At 38.3% G+C, this 16,570-nt stretch overlaps 1 protein-coding gene across 2 annotated transcripts in view; it reads left to right on the top strand.

The window, feature by feature from the left end:
• The first annotated feature begins 1,752 nt into the window (after window positions 1–1,752).
• Window positions 1,753–16,570, top strand: part of DNAJC10 (DnaJ heat shock protein family (Hsp40) member C10) — a 52,497-nt gene continuing 37,679 nt past the window's right edge. Inside the window, exons 1-4 of one of the 2 annotated variants that reach the window (XM_049615388.1) lie at window positions 1,753–2,201; window positions 3,674–4,022; window positions 5,463–5,628; window positions 7,448–7,498. In XM_049615388.1, the coding sequence (XP_049471345.1) occupies window positions 3,819–4,022; window positions 5,463–5,628; window positions 7,448–7,498 (421 nt within the window). In that variant the 5' untranslated portion in view covers window positions 1,753–2,201; window positions 3,674–3,818. Of the gene's footprint in view, window positions 2,202–2,233; window positions 2,940–3,673; window positions 4,023–5,462; window positions 5,629–7,447; window positions 7,499–16,570 lie in introns of those variants that run through there. The other variant, XM_049615389.1, reaches the window with a different exon arrangement.

Here is a 16,570-nt window from a genome sequence, read left to right as displayed (position 1 = left end):
GGCTCCAGGCTCTGAGCTGTCAGCCCAGAGCCCAACATGGGACTATGAAACCTACCTACAAAACAAACCGTTGAGATTGTGACCTGAGCCTAAATTGGACACTCATCTGACTGAGTCACCCAGGTGCCCCACTCTGCCCATTTTTTAAATTAAATTGTTTGGGGTGTTTGCTATTGAGTTTATAGGTGTTTATATTTTTTGGATATCCACCCTTTATCAGATATATAACCTGCAAATATTTTTCTCCCATTCCAAAGGCTGTCTTTTCATTTAGTTGATGGTTTCCTTTGCTGTGTAAATTCTAGGTATCAGAATTCCCCAAGATTTTATCTTTGGCTCACAGCTTTTATTCTGCATACTTTCTCTGGGTACTCTTATTTATACTCATGGCTCCAGCTACCACAGATTATTTGATAATCTCCTATTTTTTTCTTCAGTCTAAATATTCCCCATGAGATTTAGGCCAGATATATTTATTCGGACATAATCTAGGATCTTTGAAATAGATATATCCAAATCAGAACCCTTTATTTTTTCCCCCGATCCTCATTCAGTGCATGTATTCAGCTACCTAAACCAGAACTAACCTTAGATCCTTCCTCTCCTTTATTTCCCATATCCAAGCAATAACCATTTCTTGCCAAATTTACCTTCTCTAGCAGTCACTCTTCTAATTGTTCTTCCTTTCTCATCTGGTTCCCTTTGTATTCACTTTCCAAAAGCTACCAGAACAATCTAAAATACAGCCTGAGTCCCTTACTTTAAAAGCTTTAAGGGGCTTCCTCATTACCAAAAAGATAGTCTATGTTCTCATCATAGCATAAAACCCACTGTGATCAGCTCCCTGCTTGATTCGCCAGTTTTCTATTTTGCTTTCCAATTTACTCTAAAGATTTTGTTGGTACACACACAGTGTGACATAATGATTAGCATCGCAGTCTTTGGAGTCAAGCTGCTTAAGTGTGAATCCCAGGTCTATCACATATTTATCTGTTTCCTTAATTGTGAAATGGATATAATTATAGTCAAAATAATATAAGAATATTTGGAGGACTGAATTAATACGTGTATACTTAGACTAGTTCCTACCACATATTTACTATTACATTAGGCTCTTCTAATATTTCTGCCTTTGTTCACCTCCTTCCTTCTCTTTCTTGCAATGTATTAGTTCAGCTATGGATCCCATTCAGTCAGTTTTTTATAAGCTTACATTTGATTTACTACCCATGAAATTGTTACCAATTGCAACGTATTTCATATTAGGGTTAATGTCTTAAGCAGGCATCCTCACAATGTTTTTTTTTCTTTTGATGGTTGCAAATGTAGCTACTTCCACTGTTCTGTGTTCCACGGATCAAAACTGAAGTTTTTGTACCAAACCACTTAAATGTAAAGGTGAGAGAGAGAAGTATGGATAACTCCCCAGTTTCTAGCGTGAATGACTAGGAAACCAGACAATACTGTAGAATGCTCAAATGTTTGTTCTAACACACACACAAATATTTTTATTTCTCCCAAGTTTCCTACCGACTCTTCAGCCCGCTAGATAAAGCTCCCCTTTATCCACAAAATTTCCCCTCTCTGCCACACCCACCCACCAACCAGAAAAACGCTCTATAGCTCTAATTTCCCTTTAAGAATATGGCCACACGGAAATTGCACGCCTAAACCCGCCTCCCAGGTTTCCCTGTCACCATAGCAACGGGAGAAGGAAGGGGCGGGCTCCCTCAACCTACGTCCGGCCTGCCGCGTGCGCCAGCCGGTTTAATGCGGGGGCGCGGGCTTCTGGGGTTGAACAGGTTTTTCAGCTCCGGGTTGGACCCGGAGCCGGAGCCGGATTCAACGCTGATGGCCACGTCAACCTAAAGCTAAACCGCCCTCCCCACCCAGCTGCCGCCGCGCCCGCCGAGTTGCTGCGGGTGTTCCCAGGCCGCGTCCTCTCCGCCTTTCCCACAGTGCCCCGCGCCAGGCCCCGCCCCGGTTCGCCGTGGGGACCGGGGCGCGAGGAGCCGACTGGAACTGCAGCGCTCGTTGCTGCCGGTGCGGCTTGTCCTCCCCCATCCCGAGCGCGGCGGCCCGGCGGTCGGAGAGTGCGCGCTTTGTTAACGCGCGCACAGCTTGCGCTCGGCCGGGTGGGGTCCGCCGCCGGGAATTGAGGATGGGGGAGTAGCTGCAGGAGGCGACCCCGCTACACTGAGGTGGGCATGGGCCGGGGCCCGGGGCTCTGTAGGAGCCGGCGGCGGCCTGGGCCCTCCTGGAAGGGAGAGCGCAACGCCTGTGCACCTCAGTCTCCCCTCCCTTCCTCTCTGCCCCTGCGACGGGTTTTGTGTTCTCGCTCCCCATCTTTTTCTGATTATCTACATCATCACCCTTCTGACCTCGTCTCCCCACGTCTTGCTACAGTTTCTCTCACTTAAGCCTCAGTCACTCAGTCTCTTTTCACCCTAACCCGGCCGGAGACTTCACACACCAGCAGCACTTCTTGGTCTCTTTCACGGGACTTCCCCAACTTTCCCCTCTCCCCGCATCCTATTCTGGGGTGATGGCAGCCAGAAATCCTTCATACTGCCTTTACCTGCAGCTTCCACCTGTCCCCGAAGCTTGGCGGAGATCAAGTCAACCACACCCACGCTGACTGAGAACGACTGCTAGCAACACCACTTGTCCCATAGTGGTATTGGAGAATATGTTCTCTACTTTCCTCTAGTTTTTTAGTCTGATACTTGTTACTAGCCATCACTATGCTTTACAAAGTTATGTTTTGGTTGCATGAAACAAGTTAGAAATGAGCCAAAGACCGTTCGCAGGTAAGGAGAAGATTTAGACATTTAGGATTAAATGAAGAAAGGAGAAACAATGCTAAGAAGGTTAGATTTTTCAAAGTGTTTTGGTATCTTTTGTGATCTGATGAAGTGGAGATTATTGACCCTACACAGGTGAGCATGTTAAAGTAACTGATTCCTTCTCCTTTTCTGTTTCCTTTTCATTTATCTTAGATGTAAACTTTGCGATAAAATTACACTGTTAACTTGTAGTTATTATTCGACTATTTATATAAAGTAGTCCCTACTTACATGTAGTGTAAGGACCTTTTGAGAAAATTCGGAACAAACCGGCCATACTAAGTATGTTGTCTAACAATGTAAATTCACTGCCCGTGTTGGAAGAGGTGTATGAAAAATACTCTTTGAAAGGACCCTTCCTTCCTTCTAGTCCTTCCAAAGGATATTTTCTACAAGTGAAATCTGATTAAAATGAAAACGATGTAGTCTTACAGTGGTAAAAGAAGTGGCCAAAAAGGAAGTGGTTTTACAAAAGAGCTGTGCTTAATTAAGCTAGATAGAAAAGGAAGGAAACGTTTTTTTCCCAGACTTGTGTTCTGGTGCTGATCAGAGCAAATCATTGAATTTGTTTTCAAAGTGTTCTAGCTAGCTACAACCGCACACTACCCTTTACACTTACCTCCTGTCTTGAGTGGTTTCACAAATCTGGCTACCTGGATATGGAAGCAGTGAAGGGGCCCCCAAAGAATAGAGCCTGGGCACTCACCCTGATTTGCCATCAAATGGAGCTTGTATTACTGGCCATGTTATTTAACAGCGTTATTGCTGGGTTTTTTTGTTTGTTTGTTTTTTAATGTATTTTTAACTACCTTGTTTCCTCTCTTTAGATTGACATTTTGGGAGGAAATTTCATGATGCTTGATTCGCCCTGGGAGTAATGTGAACAGAAGTTCTCAAACCTGCATATTCTATCAGTTGGAACCAGCGTGTATCTTAATGTTCACTTAAATCAGAACTTGTGTAAGAAAAAGAATGGGAGTCTGGTTAAATAAAAATGACTACGTCAGAGACTTGAAAAGGGTCATTCTGTGTTTTCTAATAGTGTATATGGCCGTTTTAGTGGGCACAGATCAGGATTTTTACAGTTTACTTGGAGTATCCAAAACTGCAAGCAGTAGAGAAATAAGACAAGCTTTTAAGAAATTGGCGTTGAAGCTACATCCTGATAAAAACCCGGTAGGTAGTTTTCTCTTTAAATACATCTGATTAATGTATTTCAGTGAAGTTTTGATACATAGTTAAATTTTAAGTGCTCAAAATGCTTAAAAACAATCACATGTCAAAAGTCACAATTTAGCTTCTGTACTAAAAAACAGAAGCAGCAAAATATTCTGGTTGAGAACAGTGTGAAAGAATATTGATATCAAAAATGCAATTCCCTGTTAATTTGAAAACTGAGTTGTACCAGTTCCATTACAGATGTTAATTCCAAAACCAACGATAATGTCTATGGGGTAGTTGAAGTAGTTTTCTCAGTAAAGTAAGTTAAGAACAAGTATTTTATAACTGTAATAGGAAAATTACTCCCTTAGAACTTGGAAGTTTCTTGCTAAAAATGGCAGTAATAACTAATAATAACATGCTTCAACTTGTACTGTTTGCTCCATGCACAAATCCCACACCAGAGTCAGAAATTATTACAAATGAAAACTTAAGAGCAGCCAAATCCAGGTAATTCCAGGCATAAATATTTGATTATGTATTCAATTACGTCATCTTTCAAAACTAATTTAGTTTTAATACTTATGGTATTTTTTATAATGTATCTAATTATTTTAATGAGATTTAACTCCTCAAGGATTTGAAAGGTATGGTTTATAATTTTCTGTTTTCTATATAAAATGCCTAAAAGAGGGTTATTTTATTTTGATTGCATAAAGTTCAGCAGTAGAATCAATATTTCACTAAAACTTGTTAGTTGGTTATCTTTCCCTGGAGATTTACCTTCTATTAATATTTAGAATTTTTATTTTTTCATATTTTTCTTTAGAATTTCAGAAATATGATTTTTAAGTTTCCATATGAAAGATAGTAAACCTTTTACATCTAATTATTATTTAGATGAAAGCATTCTTCAAAAACCAGTTCTGTGAAAGAGTAACGAATGAGGAACATTTCCAATCCAGTTTTGAGTTTTACTCTGATACTAGTCTCATTTAATCATTTGATGGATTGGGGGACATTTCTGTTTGTTTGTTTTTGGTTAATATGTTGATTTTGCCTCAAATAGAAAAATTACCTACAAATTTCTTTGTAATTGTCTTGGGATAAAAAATAATATTTACAAAATTAAAGGTTTCAAGGTTTTATTAGTTTTTCTCAATTGCATTTCATGTAAGGAATGACTTATATTGTAGGGCCATATCTTTCAGCTTTTTGAGGCCTCAATTCTCATTTCTCTGTTCTTATTCTTTTTTTTTTTTTTTTTGGAAGATTATAGTTCTTCAAAATACTTTCTAATTTCAATCCATAATAACCCATTTCATACTGTATTCTTCCTCCTTATTTTGATGTCTGTTCTCCCAGAAATTTCAAGGTTAAATTAAAACTTCATAGAGGTTTTGGAGATACTTGATCACATATCTGAAACAACTATTATGTCTAATATTTTAATAGAATAACCCAAACGCACATAGTGATTTTTTAAAAATAAATAGAGCATATGAAGTACTCAAAGATGAAGATCTGCGGAAAAAGTATGACAAATACGGAGAAAAGGGACTTGCAGATAATCAAGAAGGTGGCCAATATGAAAGCTGGAATTATTATCGTTATGATTTTGGTAAGGTGATATGATACTCTGTGAAATCTTGTTTTTTATTTGAGTAAATTTAGAAAATTAATTTTGTTTTCACCACTTAACATAGGCAGTTAATATGTGTCACTTTGACTCTGTTTAATGTAACATGGGAGCTGCGTTCAAAAGGAAAGTCAGGTGGTATGTAGATATTGTCTGCACAGATGTGAAGGTATTTTGGTTATGATCTTGTTAGATACTTTTAAAATAAGGATTGTAGTTTAATTAAAAAAAGAATATTTGCAGTAGATGTTAAATCCTAAAGCCTTTTAGTATTTTTAAAGCATCATATTTTCCAAGAAAATCTGAAGTTTCCTTTAAGTTTAATAGTGGTCAGTTCAGTAGAAATGCCATCCTTCTCTTGTGGAATCCTTATTAATAATAGGATTGACGTGTTGACAGGAATAAGAAATGAGGGAAGTGTGGAGGGAGGAAGCAAGTTAAAGAAATCAAGGGCAGGTAAAGTAAACACAGGTATCCAGCAAGGCTAGAGGGAGCATTTGCTTACCCGGTATTTCTCTTCATTATTGATTAGCCTCAAATGCACACTAAGAACTGAGGTATGCTTTTATATTAGACTACATAAAATATTTTAAATTCATATCTGGAGTATTTGTTTCTCAAGACTGCCTTTTTTTTTCCTTCAAAATAGTATTTTCTAATATATCACTGCAGCTCAGTAGTATATATCTGATATCAGTAGACTACATTTCATGGGCTAAAATCTGGCCAGCCACCTGTTTTTGTAAGGTTTTAATTAATCCTAGAATTATGAGAATATGATAATTAGAATAAAATTATGCTCATTTATTTGCATATTACCTGTGGCTTCTTTCACTTCAGGGGCAAAATTGAATAGTTGTGACAGAAACCATGTGTCCCACAAGGCCTATTTAACTGGCCTCTGCAGAATAAGTTTACTGACACCTGGTTTATATCCATCACTAGTATTATTTTGGTATCTTATATAGAAACAAATTTTCTCACACTGGTTTTAATTACGATAAGTAAAATTTGTATTAATTAAGTTGGTCTTTGTCTCTATAAGCATTCTATTTTTTTTTTTTCAACGTTTTTTTATTTATTTTTGGGACAGAGAGAGACAGAGCATGAATGGGGGAGGGGCAGAGAGAGAGGGAGACACAGAATCGGAGACAGGCTCCAGGCTCCGAGCCATCAGCCCAGAGCCTGACGCGGGGCTCGAACTCACGCAAGATCGTGACCTGGCTGAAGTCGGACGCTTAACCGACTGCGCCACCCAGGCGCCCCTCTATAAGCATTCTAATAAGACTTTTAACAGTAGGAAATACTTTAGTGATACTATTTATTTAAAAAACATAATCAGAAAAGGAAGTGACGTCTCTAGTTAACAGTAAGGTATCAGTGTCAATTTCCTAGATTTTGTTAAAACTACATAAGTCATCATTAGGGGAAGCTGAGTGAAGGGAACATGTAAGTCTGTGCTATTTTTACTACTTCCTGGTAGTCTATAATTATTGCAAAATTAAAAAATAATAGAAATTTTCTGTGGAGATGAAATTATGGGTATTGGGAACCCCCAAACATAGCTGCAACAGTCCATATCGGGAAACTAATTTTTTGTTTTTTATCATTCTTTAGATGCATTACCAGTGGTATTATTTACTCTTGGTCTTTCTGTTTATTGCACTTTCTTCAACTTTGACATTTAGTATAGTAATCTGATTTTTTTGGTGTTTAAAACAAGACCTAAGTTATCTGTTTCTATGTGGTAATTTATTTTTATGATAAACTGTTAATTTTATAATGTTTGCTTTTAAATTAGGTATTTATGATGATGATCCTGAAATCATAACATTGGATAGAAGAGAGTTTGGTAAGTTTGTGGGCATATGATTTTCTAAAACTGGTCCAAGACCAGTCTCTTACCTAAAACTCTTGAGGACAGATATATTTGAAATTTAGAAAATTTTTTGATTGCAGCAAGATAATGTGGTATTGTTAACTTTTTAAATATAATAGTTTTACTAGCAAAAATAGGTTTATTTAGGAATAGCAGAAAATTATAATTCAGGACACACAAGCTATGGCAAAACCAAAGGCCAGTCTAGCAAATAAAAGTAATGTTCTTTTATGGAGGAGGAGGAGGAAGTTCAGAGGGGTTGTTTTGAATGAAAGTCCATTAGAAAAGCAGGAATTCAAAGTGATGACAGTTTCTCATTAGCTGATTTGCAGGGGTAGTCAATTTCTTATAAAAATTCAGTGTACATCTTTTCCTGTTCTGACCTGATCATTTTTTCCTTTGATAATTCTTGTGTTAGGGTCTGCAGTTGATAGTTTTTCCTGTAATTGACATTGAGTCATGTGATTTCCACCTTTTCACTTTCCCAGTCCACTTTAGTGAGGTTTTCCTGTATTAATTTTTACATTTCCCCCTTTTGATCAAGATCTTTTTCTGAAAGTATACCTAATCAAGAGTCAGTTATTTCATATTTAATGGTTTTGTTCCTCAATCCCAAGAAGGATCTTTCAGGAAGGTACATAGCAGTTAGAAGCCACTTATGGCCTCATTTCATTAATGAGGAAGGCAAGGAAAGAGAACTCTCATGCACTTCTCGTGTATAGTTCATATTTATAAAGATCGTAAACATTGGAGATCATTTCTTTATTGGGTACATGATTGTTACAAAAGATTGGCAGACAACAAAATACAACACTTAAGATATATGCAAAACAAGAAGTAACAAAATTCTTGGTTCTAAACCAAGACCCGAGATCTGAAAGTAGCTAACTGAAAATATTTATTGGCATTTATTCCAACTTCAGGGAGAAAAGTTCTCCCTGCGGAGTTATGGGTGCCTTCTGGAAGTCCCACTTAAAGTGGCCATGAAAGCAAAACGGTGAATACTGCAAAAGCACACTGAATTAACCAAGTGCATTTGGGAGGATACTGTGCAAGTATAAACATGAAGTAATAGCTAATCAACTTCTTGCAAAAAATAACAGAACCTCAAAAAAAAATAGCAAAACCTCAAAGATGTATTAAAACAGTATTGTTATCTCAAAAGAACTGTTTGGAAACAAATGTTACCTAATAATACAGCCTGTAAGGTTGCAAATTGAGAGGCCATGAATTTAGATAAGAGTTTTAGAGTCAGATAATAAATGAAAGAAAGACTTGTGGATTCCAAAGCTTCTAATCCTTCAGAAAAAGCAGCTAAAGAATTAATGTGATCACAGAATCATGATGAGGGTGTTTCTGAAAGGCCATAATCAGAAGAAGAGATTTCCCCCTTTTTGCAGAGGTTTGGGAAATGCAGGCAGTCTTCCCTTCTCTCTCACATGCAAAGAGAAAAAAGGGAAGTTGGGTGTCCAAAAGCGAGGGACTTCATCAGGTTTTGTTTTGTTTTTTAAGTCCTAAAAGCTGTGCTTGGTGTTTCCAAATAATAGAGTCAGGTTTGTCTTTTTTTTTTTTTTTTTTTTTTTGGTAAAGCATATAGAGGTTGAGCTATAAGAGAGAAGTTTGGAATCCAGTTTCAACATTGGCTAGTCAGTCCAAGAAAACGTTGTAATTAAATACTGGTTTTAGATTTGAGGGAAGTCAGGATGCAATGAAGCCTCCCAGAATCCAAATGTAGCCCTTATTCTGAAATCAGGTTTTGTTCCCTGGTTTTGTTTGTCTACACCCTAAGTGTAGAACCTAAGTTTGAGCAAACTGCATTTTTTCTTTGGAGACTTTATGTCCAAGTCCAAAAGTTTTAAAGGGTAGGTATTGTCTTCCTGTGAAGAGGTTTGAGAAGGGCAGCAGAGAAGCAAATGTAACAAAGTAGAACCTGAGAAAACTATGTCATCCAAATCAGCTTTTAAGGTTTGGAAAAAATGAGAAGGACTCTCTGTGACACCTTAGAGCATTATTGTTCAGGTATATTTCTGTTCTTCCAGAATACAAACAAAAATAAATTGGCTAGCCTTACCAACTGGAATACTAAAAGTGTACTATATAGATAGTAGTGAAAAATTTGCTTGTGTGGGAATAGATATCTGTAGCCTATGGGGGTTAGGAACAATAGGGTGCCAAGTGATAAAAATGTTATTTATTGCTTGGAGGTCCTGAACAAACCTCCTTTCTTGGCCATTTAGTTTTCTCATAGGTAAAATAAGGATGTCATGGGCACTAGTGCAGGGAATAATGAGACCCTGAGCCTTGTAATCTTCTGTGTGGGCTGGATGCCTTGAAGGACTTCTTTAAGGTATTCATTAATTCTGGGGAGGGGGTTGAGGGATCTGTTTGAATCTTGATGGGAGATGCACTGTAGATTCTGCCAGTATCAGTGGAAGATCTTGCACATAAAGAGGATGGTAGCCGATCCAATAGGAACAAATGATCATTGTCCCCAGGCTCCGCTGTGGTACCATCAGATATAATAAAAGATGTTGAAGGGTCGTTTAACTTACCTGGTTGGGTATTTTAATTACCAATCTCAAATTGTAAAATTATTTCCCCCTTTTGGGAGAAAGGAATTCTGGCATAATATTTTCTAAGAAATCTCAGCCTGATAACTGAATGGGGTGGCAGAACTAAGGAGAAAAAAGTGTATACTCCTTAAAGGGCCTAGACAAAAGGGGATAGGATGATAGATAGGAACCTGCAGAGGTTGATTCAAGACCCCCACTGTTTGAACTGTTTTAGTATGCTGAAGCAGGTCTATTTCATAGCAGTGAGATGGAGCTTCCAGACTGTAGCTCTGGTGTCAAGGACAGAGAGAAATGCATTCCCAATCTGGAGAGTGATTTCCCCAACCTGATGAAGTGGGAAGATTGGGAAGACCACTTGTAGTTCCTTGGAGTCCCATCATTGGGAATTAGGAGGACATTGGAAAGGCTGGCTAGAGGGCTGAAGATGTCTGAAGCAGTTAAGAGGGTAACAATCTTTTTTCCAATGTCCTGGCTCTTTGCAGTAATAGAAAGTAGGAGGTTTTTGGTTTTGCTTAGGGGCTTTCATTTGCTGGAGTTGAAAATTAAGAATTTTAGCGGTCTTTCAGGTAATTCGTCTAGGGTGCAAGCAGGCTGGTTTGCCAAATTAAATCTAGAGTGGACATAGTTTCACATTCATCTTGGTTCTTTTAATTAAAAGAGAAAGACCCCAGTTCAGCCTGCTAATAAACATAAAGTTAAATGCTACCTGTGTGGATTCAACATCTACAGCAAGATCAGAATTTTCTTTAAAGACAGTTTGAATGATTGTAATAGTCATGAATAGATTCATCAGGCTTTTGTGCAAGCCTAAATTTAGTTCCAATCAACAGGCCTAGGAAAGGCCACTGTAATTTCTCCGTGGAGGTTTCCAGCCAAGTGTTCTGATGTCTTGCCAAAAGTTAGGGATCTGTTTGTGTGATTGAATCCCTTTCAGGATGTTTCCACTGGGCTAGTTTCTCCACTCCTTGGCCTGGCCCAGTTCATCTACAAGCATGTAGACTAACTGATATATATCTGAGAAACCAGGATGGTAAGTTTGAATAACACTGCTAAAATCTTCAGCAAATCTATGGGGGTCCTCAGTCACTTTAGGAAACTCTTTAACTATGGCTTGTGAATTCAGCCTTAGTCCAGGGAACAGAAGAAATTTGGGGGTTATTTGGATCCTCAGAAGTCTCTAATGGGGCAGGTTTTAAAAGGTTTAGGAGAGGAGAGAGCTGGGAGAGATTCTGAGGAAGAGAAGTTCAGTGAGAGAATTTGCATGAGGAAACCAAGGGTATAGAAGAGGTGAGGCGTGAGGGAGGATGATGGCAATGGAGTTGGGCTTGAGCAGGAGGGGGGCTGCCAGGAGTCTTGAGACCAGATGGGTTGGGGAAGGGAGGCCTTGGAAGCCTTTTTGTCTTTTTTTAGTTGTTTGCCTCAGTCAGTGTAGAAATTATATTTTATAGAGGCAATTTTAGGTTCCTGATAATGTTTGGATGCTTCCAAATGCCAATCCATGTAGACATCTCATTCAGTTTTGACAGTTGTAGAGCCATGTCTATCCAATTTAGTTTTGCGAAAAGTCGGTTTAAGGAAATCAAAAGTTCACTGTAATGGCCATTGAAGTTCTAAATTATGTTTAGTTAAGTGGGTCCATTTAGTTAGAAATAGGCATGAGGAAGGACCGTAGTTTTAAACATAAAACCAGCTGGGGTCCTAGAAGTGGAGGTGCCCTAGAAAAACATTTTGATGACTGAGATCCCATTTCTTAGAGGTTTTTTTTCTAAGGCAAAAAGAAAAATTCCAAGAGATACAGCCTGATTCCATAAGGAATCAGACTGAAGACCAGCACAGTTCCAACAGGAACAGTCCAGTTCCAGAAAAGAGGTGACCGAAGGCTAGCACTTTCCCAACAAAAACAGTTTCTATAGAAATGGTGTGTCACAAAAAGGAGTTGAGCCAAAGGTCGACACAGTTCCAACAGGAGCAGTCTGGTTCTAAAAAGGAGTTGGACCAAAGGCCAAACAAGTACTCTTAAGGACAAAGCCTTGAAACAAATCCTGAATAAAGCTTGGAGAGCTTAGAACACAGAGAACAGAACTTGAAATCCAGGAAAAAAGTTAGCCTCAAACTCCAGGTTTGTAAGGAAGCAGTATGCTCAGTTGGCTCTGTGGATACCTGCACTTGTTTGCTCGCCAGTCTCCTGGTTGTTGGGGGTCCTGTCTGGATCCCATGGCTGATCACCAAGTAATAATAATGTAACATTAAAATAGTTGTTTTACTAGCAAAAGAATGGGTTTATTGAGGAATAGCAGAGAACTGCATTTTGGGATATGCAAGCTAGGGCAAGATTGTAGGCAAGGTCCAATAAACAAAGGAGAAGAACGTTATTTTATGGAGAAGGAGGAAGTTGGGAGGGGTTCTGAATGAAAATCCATTGGGAGGAAAGCAAGAGTTCAGGGTAATGACAGTTTCTCGCAGGCTGATATGTAGAAGTAGTCAATTTCTTATAGGAAATTCAAATACATCTTTTCTTGTTGAGGCCTATAATTGATGATTCTTTTCTGTTGATGATGATTCTGTTGGGGTCTGTAATTGACAATTCTTCCTGTAATTGATGCTGAGAGGTATGGCTCCTCATTCTAGTCTCTGACTCTAGTGAAGTTACCCTTTAATAATTTTCACAGTATAGGGGCACCTGGGTGGCTTAGTCAGTTAAGCGTCCCACTTCAGTTCAGGTCATGATCTCGCGGTTTGTGGATTCTGAGCTGATAGCTGAGCCTGCCTCAGATCCTGTGTCTCCCTGTCTCTCTGCCTGTCCCCTACTCGCACTCTGTCTCAGAAATGAATACATGTTAAAACAGATTTTTAATTTTTTTAAATAATAATTTTCACAGTGTACACCATGTATCAAATAATGTTCTTTGCAGAATGTGGGGCAGTATACTTTTTTAAGACAGTGTTTTAATTTATTTGAGAGAGAGAGAGAGAGAGAGGGAGAGAGAGAATCCCAAGCAGGCCACTTGCTGTCAGCACAGAGCGTGACACAGGGCTCCATATCAGAAACGTGAGATCATGACCTGAGCCGAGATAAAGAGTTAGATGCTTAACCGACTCAGCCACCTAGGCATTCCTAAAACATTATAATTTCTGCCAAGAAATGCATAAGTATATATACTAAAAAAAAAAAAAAAAAAAAGTAAAAGTAATACATAGCCCCAGATCAGGTCAGGACAGGTTTGGAAGCCCGGGGAGCTTGCCGCGAACTTGCAAACTTCCAGTTTGGGAGCTTTTGGATTGCAGAGTTAGGGGTAACTTTGTGGTTATTTTGGAAGCAGATTTCTTTTGACTTTGATTTATGTGAAAATGGATATAAAAATACAGTTCTATTGCAGTTTTCCATTGCATTTTAGAAAATTTTAAATACTGGATTAGTCTTACACTTTTCAGAGTTTGTACAAGTATAATGAAATAGGTTTACTCTTTTCTATTTTGATCAGTATATTTTATTTCAAATTTCAATTGTTTTGCTCTATTATAATCTCTAATTTAGAAATGAAAAATAGCATCTAACTGCAATAAATGTATATGTATGTTTCTCACATACATCATTATAAAAATATATATTATAGTTACTTGATTTTGAACAGTTTCTTCTGACCAAGAATTTTATTCTTATTTTTTACATACTGTCGGTAAGCTCCAACCTACACAGAGCTGTCTAGTATATCACTTTGTCCATAGACTCAACACATGAACGCTTGAACAAGTTCTGAGTGGAGTGAATAGAAAACGTACCTTCCATCCAAAGGAGATTGAAGAAACTTTGATTATTTTAGATTGTTGGTAGACAGAACTGATGGTATGAGCTGCATGTAGTTGTAGGAACCTATCGCCTTCCTGTATGGTTATTATTATCGCTCGTCTGTTAGTCTGCCAGTGAGTGTTTTGTGGACCAATGGGGCAGAAAACTGGATTTGGAGATATAGTTGGAGGCACTGAACAGAACTTGCAAGCTAACGAGCCCACCCAGGAAGGGGAGACTTCCCTGATGTACACTGTATATGGGTTCAAACTTTTTTCAGTGTGTCACTATGGAACAGTTAAGAACTGCTAATATTTCATATAGAACCCCAAGGAGTAGTTAAAAATACAGCCACAAAACCTTAGAGGTAAGTTTTCAAAAGCAATAAATAATACTGATAGGTTCAGTGTATAGTTGTTGCCATTGCATCTCATGTCTGATACTACTTTGTGTGTTACTGGGGTGAGACTAGCTGGTCCTGAGGGAAGTTTTAGTTGAAGAAGCTGAGGTGAGGTGGCAAGAGAGTAGTATCAATTTGTACTTGTATAAATATCACATTAGCCTTCTTGGTTGTGGGTCTCTTTCTATTACCAGTTATTTCTATTCGTTTGGGTTACTCAGGCTTGTCTTTTGTATAACTAATCACACGTATAATTACAAAGATATTTTAAAGTTATGTATGTTCTCTCTCTTGAGAGGAGTTACGTTATCTTCTAGGGTGAGGTCACTAACAATCTCAGATCAGCTTTATCCAAGCAGGGACTGCGATCGAAAAGCTGAGCTTTTTGGACTTTGAGAGGACTGGTTACTTTCCAGTTCATCTTTATTCACAGGACCCTTTCTTCTATGTGTCCACTCCCATTTTTGTCCCTCTAGCCTCCTGAATGTGTTGAAAGCTCTGCTCAGTATCTTGCCTATCAACTACCTTTTCTAACATTGGCTCTGTGATTTCCACCTGCTCCCATACTTTGGCCCCCCAATTCTTTACTACATTGGTAATTCTCTGATGCTTTCAACAGAAATCTTTTATATTTTGTCCAATTTTGCAGTTGTATTGGGAGAGTTAGTCCAAATTACATAGTTCACTTTTATCAGGAGTGAACTCCAGAATGCTTAACTATAGTACAGAAGAGAAAATGTGTTTAATAAACTCACTTTGAAAGCTTTAAAAATGTTCTCCTTCCCCTTGAACATGGTGCATATTATCTTTTTACATGTCACAGAAGAATATGATATCTGTCATGATAAGCAGGTTCTAGACAGTATCTGCAGGAGCAGAGGACATCTTGCACTTACACTAGTCATTCTGAGTAGTGCCTACACAGTATAGGCATCCTTTTGAAGAAATGCTCAAGAAATGACAGAGGAGCTCACGGCGCCTCTGCCTCTTTTTTCCTTTTTCTTCTTTTTTTACATCCCCATCATTTCCTAATAAAGAGAAATCTAGGATTTTGTTCAATTAGAGTTTGTCAGAAACTTTTCTTTGGAGAGTAGTTAGTGTTATTTTCAGGGTCTTCTTATCATGAACCAGACATACTTATGCTAGTTAACACAAGGTATAAGGGCATCTAGCAAAACTTTCCATTCAGTGTGTTGGAAATGATGCAAAGCACAGCCCATAAAGGGTGAATTTCTGAATATTCTGGGCCTTGTTTGCTAGAGTAGGTGCAATAACTGGATCCTTAGTTAGGTTTTGAAGAATCTCAGGAATGTGGGCTATACTGGATTGCTTCTCATCGACGTAGGCTTTTTTTTTTTTTTTGGAACCCTTTTCCTTGGACCAAGAATGATGAAATTCTAGCATTGGAAACAATTACACAAACTTCCTTTAACTAATATACTACATTTTCTACCTTTTTCCCATAATGTATCAGGGAGTGAATTATTCCTCAGTCAATAAAATGAATCAATGAAAAATTAAATATCCTCTAAAAGGCTTCATTCTGAGGGACAAAATTGTGGCAAAGTTTTTTTTTTAAAGTGTAGTGTCATAGAGCTGTTGTTGTTTCAAAAGAGTGCTGTCTGCCAGCAGGTCCTGTGCTGCCTCTTTCTGAGTTGTTACAACAAAGTCCTGTCAACTAATATGTGGTCATATTAGAATGTTTTATAGATAAGTAGAAGAGAATGATATTAAAATACTGCTATAATTAGTGAGCAAAAGTTCCTATTCCAGGTAATTAATATTTATCATATTTAATCCTCACAACAGTCCTCGATATTACTAGTTTTATTTTCAGAAATTACAAACTGCATTTCAGGAAGAAAACATATGCTTAAGTTCAGCTAATAGGTATTTGTGGTATATTTTATTTTAATCATCTATGTTGATTGTTTATCCTTGAGGTGCTCCTTTGTGATGGAGAATTATACATCCCACTCTGTAGAAGTCAGGCGTGACTATATGACTTGCTTTGGCTGATGAAATGTGAACAGAAGTAATGGATGTCACTTCTGGCCAGAAGTTTTTTTTTGTTTGTTTTAATTTTTTTTAACGTTTATTTTTGAGACAGAGAAAGACAGAGCATGAACGGGGGAGGGTCAGAGAGAGGGAGACACAGAATCTGAAACAGGCTCCAGGCTCTGAGCTGTCAGCACAGAGCCCGACACGGGGCTCGAACTCACGGACCGCGAGATCATGACCTGAGCCGAAGTCGGACGCTTAACCGACTGAGCCACCCAGGTGCC

This window comes from Panthera uncia (genome assembly GCF_023721935.1).
Source record: "Panthera uncia isolate 11264 chromosome C1 unlocalized genomic scaffold, Puncia_PCG_1.0 HiC_scaffold_3, whole genome shotgun sequence".
Taxonomy (NCBI): Eukaryota; Metazoa; Chordata; class Mammalia; order Carnivora; family Felidae; genus Panthera; species Panthera uncia.
The sequence above is the reverse complement of the archived record's forward strand: the minus strand, read 5'-3'. Positions and strand labels throughout refer to the sequence as shown.